The following is a 10,981-nucleotide window of genomic DNA, read 5'->3' as shown; positions in this document are numbered from 1 at the left end:
AGAAGTATTTTAGGTGAAGGGAAAGACAACACAATATAGGAGAGGTAAGCACAACTGGACTTAACCCAAAGCAAAGAAGCTTCCTGAATAAACTGCTTCAAAGGCCAGCGTAGCAGGGGTGGGGGTTTGGGGACCATGGTTTCAGGAGACATCTAGGTCACCTGCCATAATAAAATCTATTAAGAAAACATTTGTATCCCACTTTGGAGAGTGGTGTTTGGGGTCTTAAATGCTAGTAAGCAGCCATCTAAGATGCATCAATTGGTCTCAACCCACCTGGAGCAAAGGAGAATGAAGAACACCAAAGACACAAGGCAATTATGAGCCCAAGAGACCGAAAGGGCCACATAAATCAGAGACTACATCAGCCTGAGACCAGAAGTAGTAGATGGTACCCGGCTACAACTGATGACTGCCCTGACAGGGAATACAACAGAGAACCCCTGAGGGAGCAGGAGAGCAGTGGATAAAAAAAAAGTGGATACAGACCCAAGTTCTCATTAAAAGACCAGACTTAATGGTTCTACTGAGACTAGAAGGAACCTGGTGGTCATGGCCCCCAGACCTTCTGTTAGCCCAAGACAGGAACCATTCCCAAAGCTAACTCTTCAGACAGGGATCGGACTTGACTATATATGGGACAGAAAATGATACTGGTGAAGAATGAGCTTCTTGGATCAAGTAGACACATGAGACTATGCTGGCATCTCCTGTCTGGAGGGGAGATGAGAGGGCAGAGGGGGTCAGAAGCTGGCTGAATGGACATGAAAACAGTGGAGGGAAGGAGTGTGCTGTCTCATTAGGGGGAGAGCAATTAGGAGTATATAGCAAGGTGTATATAAATTTTTGTATGAGAGACTGACTTGATTTGTAAACTTTTACTTAAAGCACAATAAAAAATTAAAAAAAAAATGGACCAAAGACATATATGTAAGTGCTAAAAATTATAACATCCTTAAAAGTAAACAGAGATGTAAATCTTTGTGACCTAGGAATAGACGATGATTTCTTAGGTATGACACCAAAAGCACAAGCAACCAAAGAAGAAAAAAAAAATAGACTAAATCGGACCGCACCAAAATTAAAACTTTTGTGGGTTAAAAGACACCATGAATAAAGTGAAAAGATAATCCATAGCATGAGAGAAAATATTTGCAAATCACATCTCATAAAGGTCTAGTATCCAGCATAGATAAAGAACTCTTATAATCAACAATAAAAGATAAACAACCCAATTGAAATTGGGCAAAAGATTTGAAGGAAACCCTGGTGGCATAGTGTTTAATAGCTATGGCTGCTAACCAAAAGGTCTGCAGTTTGAATCCACCAGGAGCTCCTTGGAAACCCTTATGGGGCAGTTCTACTCTGTCCAATAGAGTCGCTATGAGTCGGAATTGCCTTGATGCCAACAGGTTTGGTTTTTTTTGGTTTTAAAGGATTTGAACAGATACTTCTCCAGAATGGCGAATAAGCACATAAAAAGATGCTCAACATCTTTAGCCATCAGGGAAATGCAAATCCAAATCACAATGAGATACCACTTCCACTAGGATGGCTAGAATAAAAAAGACAAAAATAGGTAGTGTTGGTGAGGGTATTGAGGAACTGAAACCCTCGCGCACTGCTGGTGAAAATGGGTATGGCTGCTTTGGCCAACTGTCTGGTAGCTCCTCAAATGGTCGAACAGTTGCCATATGATCCAGCATTCCACTCCTATTTATCCAAGAGAAATGAAAACATACGTTCACACAAAAACTTGTTCACAAATGTTCATAGCAGCATAATTCATAATAGCTAAAAGGTGGAAGCATCCCAAATATCATTCAACGGATAAATAAAATGTGGTATAGCTGTGTGATGGAATAGTATGTAGCCATAAAAAATGAAGTAGTGATTCATGCTATAACATAGATAAACCTTAAAAACACTATGCTGAGTGAAAGAAGCCAGCCATAAAGACCACATATTGTATGACTCCATTTATATGCAATGTCCAGAATGGGCAAATCTACAGAGAAAGAAGGTAGATTAGTGGTTGCCAGGGGGTGGGGAGATGGGAGAAAAGGACATGACTGCCAAAGGGTACCGCGCTTCTTTGTGGGGTAATGGAAATGTTCTGGAATTGGATAGTGGTGATGGTTGTAGAACTCTGTGAATGTGCTAACAACCACTGAATTGTACATTTTAAAAGGGAGAATTGTATGGTATGTGAATTATATCTCAATAAAGCCACTATTAAAAAAAAATACATCTTTTATGTCAAAGTGTAAAGTTAGATTACGTACATGAGCTTCTATAGGCTTCTCAACTTCAAACCAACAGACTTACCCTGAACAGTATAAATAAAACCTCCTGCAACTCCCTCCACACCTTCCATGAATTCATGAGGCAATGCGCCCTCCCCAGCCTGAAAGAATGAGAATAGAAGTACTCGGTATGTTTCTTTACTAAAAATATATTTATTATATTTTTAAAACGATGTGGCAAAAGTCATGTCTCCCAGCACACAGATCCATCTAAGATGCTGGTGTACTAGAAGTATATAGTATGGGAATGGTATACAGTATTTTCATATTCTTTGTTATTTAATCATGATACTAAACATTAGGCATACTCACCAGTCTACACCATGGTCAGAATTCCAACTTACGCAGAATCAGGCTCTTGTACTTGCTACCATAATGGCACAAAAACCAATCTCATTTTACAACCCAATCCTACCACTTTAAAATAAAATTAGTACCATCTTTGTTTCTTTGCAGAATGAAAATTCCCATTAGTTCAAATATCTCTAGGCACATTTTAAAGTTAGGTTACCACGCAGAGAAGACCCCCTGTAAATGAACAGTCTGCTCAAACAGTTCAGACAGCAACCTACCGATTATTGATGTTTTTGAAGTGCCCAGAGATGATGATGCCAAAGGCCAACAACAGCCCTTTCTACCTCTAAGGTTAGAGGATCTTTTATTATTAGAGATTTACCTCTCTTCACCTCACAAGTTACCCAATGCTCTTAGTCAAAATGAAATGCTTTATTTCTGTGTGTTGCCCATCAATATGGTACATCTACCAAAGCTATTCTCCAGCTGCTGCAAAATGGATCAGACTGTCAGAGGTTTGGCTCAGCACCTTTATAGTATTTCTTCTACACACTCATGTTATCAAGAGGGCTACTGCTTGGCTCTTCCTCTTTCAGCAGGGTTGTACAGTACAAAGCATTGTTTTAAAGCAAGTAGAAAGACTGTTCCAAGGCAATCATCATTTACTTTAAAACATGGTTTGTAGCTGAATGCTGAGGGAATTACTAAAGGTGGACGCTACAGAGTTCAGTTGTGTGACCAATAAAAGACTGTATACTCTTACTTTTTTTCATTGTATACATTATTTTTTGGCTTGTTTAGAACTTGATACTTTTTGTTTATTAACTTCTCTCTAAAAGTCTACAGTTTGGCTTTTAATTTAGATCTTTTAGACTTTCAATCATCATCGCTTCAGCTCTACGCATATATAATGAAAACCTTCATTTGAACACGGGGTTTCTTAGAATAGGCTACAAAGTTATGTGATTTTTTTTTAAAGATTAGCTGAGTATCTAAGCTATTTTTGGCCCTTTGCAACTATATTTACCCCCAAAGCACATCATTTGTCTTTACACTTGAACCTAGTCCTCAGCTCAGAAGTAATCTTATTTCCTTCTATGTAACCAACTCAATACTTCATAACTCTGGCACATTTGGGATTATTAAATTTCAAAAAAAGAAATGTGGAAACATAATAAAGGGAAAAGAAACAAAAAACCATAATTAAATTCCATAAAATTTTCTACTTTAAATAAAGAACTTTTCATAATAAAGAATGAAATACTAAATTCTTAACATGGCCTATAAGCCGAAATTTGAAATGACATGAGAATCCGTGTGTCTGTTTAATAGCTTGCTTTCTTACTAGCACCGTAAGCTCCATTCGGGGCTGCTACTTGGCCTATTTTGCCTCCCACTGTGTATAGGGTCACTGTGAGTCGGAATCAACTTGACGGCACTGAATTTGGTTTTTTGGTGTCCGGTTTATAATAGCTGTGCAGTAAATGTTTTTAGAATGGAGTGACAATATATTGAATGATATTAACTTCAAACTCAGGAATTAATTCATGTGAATAAGTGTTACTATTTATGGAAAATCTACTAAGCGTCTGCATTTAAACGCCAAGTGCTTTCCCAATCATCAGACCAGAGCATTAAGGAGAACAGAAAACTGTGTCTATAACACCATCACACACAACACTCGTTTTATTTAAAGTTCATCATTTTAAGTCCGCCTAGATCTTGTTTATTACTCTACATTTACTGGTGAAATTTAGCTATCAAACTGCTTTAAATTTGAGGCAGATATGAATAAATGGAAAATATGAGCCAGAAACCCCAGTGCTGCTTTTAGCAATATAAATGACAGCAGGTAGTCAATCGTATTTTCCAATGTTGTTTTTGATAGTGTTGTAACTGACATTTTACTATCAAGGTGAGACAGTGAATATTCAATAAGTGTTCTTAAAGAATGGTAACAAAAATTACTGAGAAATAAAACTGCCTAACTTTACAACTGTACCGATCTTAAGGGAAGACTGTATATTCACTAACACTGGAATTACAAAATCATATAAAACATTTGAGTTTTTAAGTCTTTACCATGGTGACTCAACAGTATCTTCCACTACATTTGTTCCAAAACGTACACAATCCATATTGCCTGTGCTGGTGTAAAAGTAAATGTAGCTACACTTTTATGTATTAAAAATATAAAAAATGTTAAACAAAAATGGCATCTCCCAACCATTAAAAAAAAAAAAAAAGATGACTTACAGCAATAATTCTGAGAACTCCCCCTCCATCATTGACCGTCACTTTGTGAAGATTTCTTGACGCAAGGCCTTGGTGATCTTGGCTCTCCCACACAACTGTGCCTTCAAAGCTCTTGTGGAAAGATAAACACTGAGTTGATTCCTTCACTGTCATTTAAATTAACTTTTTAGGTAAAATTTTAGGGAGAAACGTATTTTTTTTCTCAGACACAGTTAAAATTTTTATCCCACAACTCTAACACAAGCTTGTTAATCTTTTGGTGGATCTTTTTGGATCATTAGGGAAAAAAACACCAATTACAAAAGAGTATACATAGAATTTTACATGCTGCTGCTTGTCCCCTCCTGTCGTCGTATCACAAGTACTTCCCCCGCTGCATCTGTTACAACCCTCCTTTTCAATGCACGTATAACATCCCATCGAGTGTATGCGTCCTGGTTTACTCAAACATTTCCCTGCTGGCAGGCATTTGGTTGCTACAAATGTCTACTACAATAATGTGAGGCATGTTTTGGGGCAAATGATCACTTTTCTCCAATACTTTGTTTTTTTATGTAAAATAAATTTCCAGAAGTGAAATTACTGGGACAAGAAATAGATATTTTTTTGTGTGTGGATTTTGATACACATTGTCAAACTGCAATTTATGGGAATGCCAATTGTATTGTACTTTCCCTAGTATGGAATATTAGTAAAATAAAAGAAGTTGAGGCTAATTCAGCAGATTAAAAAAAGTTTCTCATTTAATTTTGCTTCTTTGATTCCTAGTGTGTTTATGCATTTCTGGAAATTGCCTTGTCGCCCTTCTCTGCCATGTAGCCACTGAGTTTTATATTTTTCTTATTAATCTGTAAGATAATTTTATAAACTGATTATCTTAATCCTCTACATATTTTACATGCTGAACTGTTTTTTCAGAATTGCTTGCCATTTAATACAGTAAAACCTGCAAAAGCCAGAGCCTATGCAAAGCAGAAACCTGTCATGGAAGAAAAACTCAAACATTTCCCACTAAAACGAGTGATAGAAAAGTGGCAAGATTGCATCCTCTCAAAGGCTGAAAACTTGCAAGACCTGGAAAAACAAGACAGTCCTGTCGAGTTCCAGCTCTCACCAAGTTTCACTGTATTATGTTATTTTATCTTGCAATTCCAAAGTCCATAAATTTTACCTTGTCAAATCGAACAAGCCTTTCCTTTGCGATTACTATTAAACTCTGAGCTTAGAAAGCTACACTTGCTAAGAAAGTTACAAACCCCAGCTTTGCTACACATTTAAATTTGAATTTCTCCTAACTTCTGCTTGGTTTCTGTTTGTAAGGTGTGTGCATGGCAGGCCCCGAGTACCACTCCATTTCAGTTCCACTGTCATCTCCTCAGGGAGGCCTTCTCCAGAGACTGAGCCAACAGAAGGCAGCCAAGTCCCAGTTTCTCTCCATCAGTCAACCTGCTTTATTTTCTTCATGGCACTCACCACTCTGATATTTTTGTTTATTTTTCTATCGTTTAACTGCTCCCGCTAGAATGCTAGTACCGAGTGCTGGGATCTTGTCTGTCTTATTGCGCACTATATCCCCAGCTGCTGGAAAGGCATGAAACATAACGTACTCAAAAATGCTTATTGAATAAACAGGCTGAACTCAAAATCAATGAGAATTAATTTTGGTACAGAGCATGAGATGAAAAGTACAGCCCTAGTATCCTAAAAAAAAAAAAAAATTCATGTATTAAAATTAAGAGGTAAAGTAATTTACAGCGATGTCTCATTTATCTAGCATTATAAAGTAACTGTACGAAATTGAATTTGTCCAATAATCTAGCTTAGTGGTTTGCAAACTTTTTAAAGCAATAAAACCTTTCTTCTTTATCAAAACAGATTAAAAACACTGTAAGAGTCAAGATTCCTCAGGCAGCTTAACCGTCACTTTATATTCAACTCTCTATCGCCATTACTTGTGAAACTCCTCACGTACTTTGTAGAGCCCTAGGGTTCCTTTGAGCAGACCTGGCAGACACCCCAAAGCTGTGCTTTACGCCAGCAGGCGTCATTATGAACAGTGACAGCACAGGGCCCTGAAAGGGCCTTAGCCAGCTGCCCTGGCATTAGCTGGCTCCACTGAGAAGGACGGTTTTCCCACTGCCTCCTCTCCTTCCTGGCAGCTGACACTCCTCAGACTTCAACTTCTTTCCAAAGAGTCTTGTAAAAACTTAGATAACAAAGCTTAAGTCTAGAAACTTAATTTTTTTTTTTTATCTGATATCAAGTTGGTGTAAGACCTAAGGAAGTTCCAGCTCTTCCCCCGAATGAAGCCATGTGCTTCACCTTTTTAGTCTCATTTCCTGGTCCCCTGCTGCTGTATCAGGAACTGAGGCTGGAGGCAGTTTCACTGCAACTTAAGTCCTCTCCTAAAACAGACGGTACTCAGGCTCCACAGCACTGGAGTTAATGTCGCAGGGTCTGTTTTTACGCACTTAGTTATGTACCTTACCCAGAACTACTTTTGGTGCCAGGGTGTTCCTAAGGACTAACAGTCTACGGTGCCTTTCCTTTGCTTAATGGAGGCCGAGTTGGAGCTGCTACACAAATTTATAAAATCAATAAACATTAGAAGACAAGTTATGTGGTATGATACTTTGCAGTTTTACTAAATAAACCATATTATACAACAAGTAAGTGCACGTGTGAATGAACCTCACAGTTTCATTCTGTATGTTATAAAGGCCATGCATGTCATACACATAAATACATTAGATTCACATCTGCAACCGTAACACACTTAGCAACCCCGATACACAATCTAAGAAGTAAAAACCTAATCTAGTTAGGTAGTTTTCCAACAAATTCTTCTGGATAATGATAAAGAGATAGTCTATATTTACATTAAAACAGTCTTTCTTTAAAAAAGGTGTATCGCAATTCATATACAGTAAAACCTGCGAACCCCGGAACCTGGATAAGGTAGAAACCCGCCAGAGAAGAGAGACTCAAATACTTTCCAGAGTGACAGAAAACTGGTAAGACTGCAATCACAAACGACAAATACTGTATGAGACCACTATTATAAAGACTCATGAAAAGGTTTACACAGAATGAAACAATCTTTGGTGGTTACTAGGGAGGGGTCTTAAAAGTTTGTAAGCTGCATCTCAGACACTCCACTAGTTCCACCCGATCTGAAACAAGGGAGAATGAAGAAAACGAAAGACACAAGGGAAAGATTAGTCCACAGGACTAATGGACCACCACAAACCACAACCTCCACCAGACTGAGCCCAGCACAACTAGGTGGTGTCTGGCTATCATCACTGACTGCTCTGACAGGGATCACAATAGAGGGTCCCGGACAGAGTTGGAGAAAAATGTAGCATAAAATTCTAACTCACAAAAAAGACCAGACTTACTGGCCTGACAGAGACTGGGGAAACCCTGAGAGTAATAGCCCCGAACACCCTTTTAACTCAGTACTCAAATCACTTCTGAGGTTCACCCTTAGCCAAAGATTAGACAGGTCCATAAAATAAAACAAGACTAAAGGGGCACACCAGCCCAGGGGCAAGGACAAGAAGGCAGGAGGGGACAGGAAAGCTGGTAATGGGGAACCCAAGGTCAAGAAAGGGAGAGTGTTGACATGCTGTGGGGTTGGCAACCGATGTCACAAAAGAATAGTGTATTGTTTAATGAGAAGCTAATTTGCTCTGTAAACTTTTAGCTAAAGCACAATAATAATAAAAAAAAAAAAGTGGTAAGGCTAAAAACCCCAGTGCACCCTGCCAAATGTGGAAAACTTGGGAGACCTGGAAAAACAAGACAGTCCCGTTGAGTTTCGGCTCTCAGAGGTGTTCACTGTGCTTGATAAGGAATTTGCATCTAGAATATATGACAAACTCTTACAGCTCAATAATAAAGACAAATAGTGCAATCGAAACATGCACAAAGGATTTGAATAGACATTTTTCCAAAGAAGATATACAAATGGCAAATATGCACATGAAAAGATGCTCAGCATCATTAGCCATGAGAGACATGCAAATACAAACTACAAAAAGATAGTCACCACTTCTCACTCACTAGGACGGCAATGCTAAAAAAAATCCAGATAACAAGCACTGGATGTGGAAAACTGGAACCTTCATACACTGTTGGTAAGAATCTGGAAGGTGCCACCGCTTCAGAAGACAGTGTGGCGGCTCCTCAAATGGTTAAGCACAGAGTTACCGTATGACCCAGCATTCCACTTATTTCCTCGAGAGAGATGAAAGCATATGGCCACATAAAAATTTGTCCATGAATGTTCCCAGCAGCATTATGCAGAAGAGCCAAAACAACACGCAGAACAAGCCAAATGCCCGTCTAATAGCGGATAGACAAAAAATGGTATGTTCATATAATCGAATATTATTTGACAATAAAAAAGAAAGAAGTACTGATATATGCCACAACATGGAAATACCTTGAAAATACTACACTACGTCAAAGAAGCCAGTCATGAAGGACCACATCTTCTATGATTCCATTTATATGAAATGGCCAAAAAAAAAAAAACCTCACCCCTGTTGCCATTGAGTCGATTCCGACTCATAGCGACCCTATAGGACAGGGTAGAACTGGCCCACAGGGTTTCCTATAAGTGCCTGGTGGATTCGAACTGCCAACCTTTTGGTTAGCAGCCATAGCTCTTAATCACTACACCACCAGGGTTTCCAGAACAGGCAAATCCATAGAGACAGAATGTACATGAGTGGCTGCCGGAGGCTAGAGGGGCTGGGGGAATGGAGAATAAATGCTAACGGGTATGCTGCACAACTCTGTAAGTATTCTAAAAGCTACTAAACTGTACACTGTAAAAGGGTGAATTGTATGGCATGTGAATTACATCTCAATAAATTGGTAAAAAGTTTAACTTTTCCTTAAGGTTTTCCAAGAATCAGTTTATTCCCTGAAACATACTTTATTCACATGTGAACATTAGGAATTGCTATTTTAAAACTTGCTTAAATTATTTAAAAAATAAAAGCGAACAAGCAACACCTGCTAAATATAATTAAAGGAAAGCATACTGTTTGAGAAAGAACGTGGGTTCTGGAGCTGGAGCCCTAGGATCAGGTTACCTGGTAGCAATGTGACCTTGGAGGTCAGAGTTATCATTTCCTAATCTTTAAAAAGAGAAAATGAGGGTTGTTTTGAGGATTAGTGATAATGTATGTAAATACAGCCTCTGTGCTCAGCAAAACAGAAGCTTTATTACCACTAGAAGGAACACAGAAAGTGAACTGACCCCTTTTTAAAAACATTTGAGGGCTACTGTTTATCAGGCTATGGGCTTTGTGTTCAAGGATTTAAAAAAATGAAATGGCCCATATCGTCAAATAATGAAAACATGCTATGACAGGTTCAATAATGAAGGAAAGTAATTCTGTTTGGGGAGATCCGACAGAATTTCAAATGACCATAAGAATTAAGCTAAGTCTTGTTGAAAGAGTGCAAGTCAGAAAAGTGTGAGGCAGATAAAATAACACATCAAGAAGCACAGATGTGGAAAAACACAGCATATTCAGGAAAAAAAATGTTAAAGTAGTTGAATATTGCTGACGTACAAGGTCAAGGAAAGGAGAGGTAAAAGGGGGGCTGGAAGTGAGCAGGTCAAATCATGAAAGGCTGTGTAGGCTGTAATACAGTCTGTCCTTTATCTTGAAGGCTGTGCAGAAGTAATGAAGGTTGCAAGCAAAAGAGTGACAGTCATATGTGCAGTTTTCGAAAGGTCACTCCAGGAGTAGAATGGCAGCAGTGTGGAGAAGGCTGACGGGGGGAGTGGTAATCTGGCTATTACAAAAGCGTAGGCGAGGAAAAGTTAAGCACCTATGTAGTGGCTGGACAGCAAACAGATACGGGAATTCAGACTGCCACTTATTAAATCCCTACATCAGAGAAAACAATTAGTAAAATCAATACTTCAAAACAATGTATCAAGAAACTACTACAGGAGAGCTGGGTTAAGAGAGATATTCTGGCAATTTGTATGGACATCAAGGGGGAGAAAGATACTGTATTTGGAAGATAAAAAGCATTCCAGTCACATCCTGCCTGATTGAAATAGCTCTTAAACAATCACCTCCCATTGTTGTAAT

At 38.6% G+C, this 10,981-nt stretch overlaps 1 protein-coding gene across 1 annotated transcript in view; it reads right to left on the bottom strand.

The window, feature by feature from the left end:
• Positions 1-10,981, bottom strand: part of B3GALNT2 (beta-1,3-N-acetylgalactosaminyltransferase 2) — a 48,267-nt gene that overhangs the window by 9,131 nt on the left and 28,155 nt on the right. Inside the window, exons 6-7 of the mRNA XM_049868683.1 lie at positions 4,857-4,967; positions 2,329-2,407 (exon numbers count right to left, since the gene is read on the bottom strand). Of these exons, the coding sequence (XP_049724640.1) occupies positions 2,329-2,407; positions 4,857-4,967 (190 nt within the window). The remainder of the gene's footprint in view (positions 1-2,328; positions 2,408-4,856; positions 4,968-10,981) is intronic.

This window comes from Elephas maximus, chromosome 24 (genome assembly GCF_024166365.1).
Source record: "Elephas maximus indicus isolate mEleMax1 chromosome 24, mEleMax1 primary haplotype, whole genome shotgun sequence".
Classification (NCBI taxonomy): Eukaryota; Metazoa; Chordata; class Mammalia; order Proboscidea; family Elephantidae; genus Elephas; species Elephas maximus.
The sequence above is the reverse complement of the archived record's forward strand: the minus strand, read 5'-3'. Positions and strand labels throughout refer to the sequence as shown.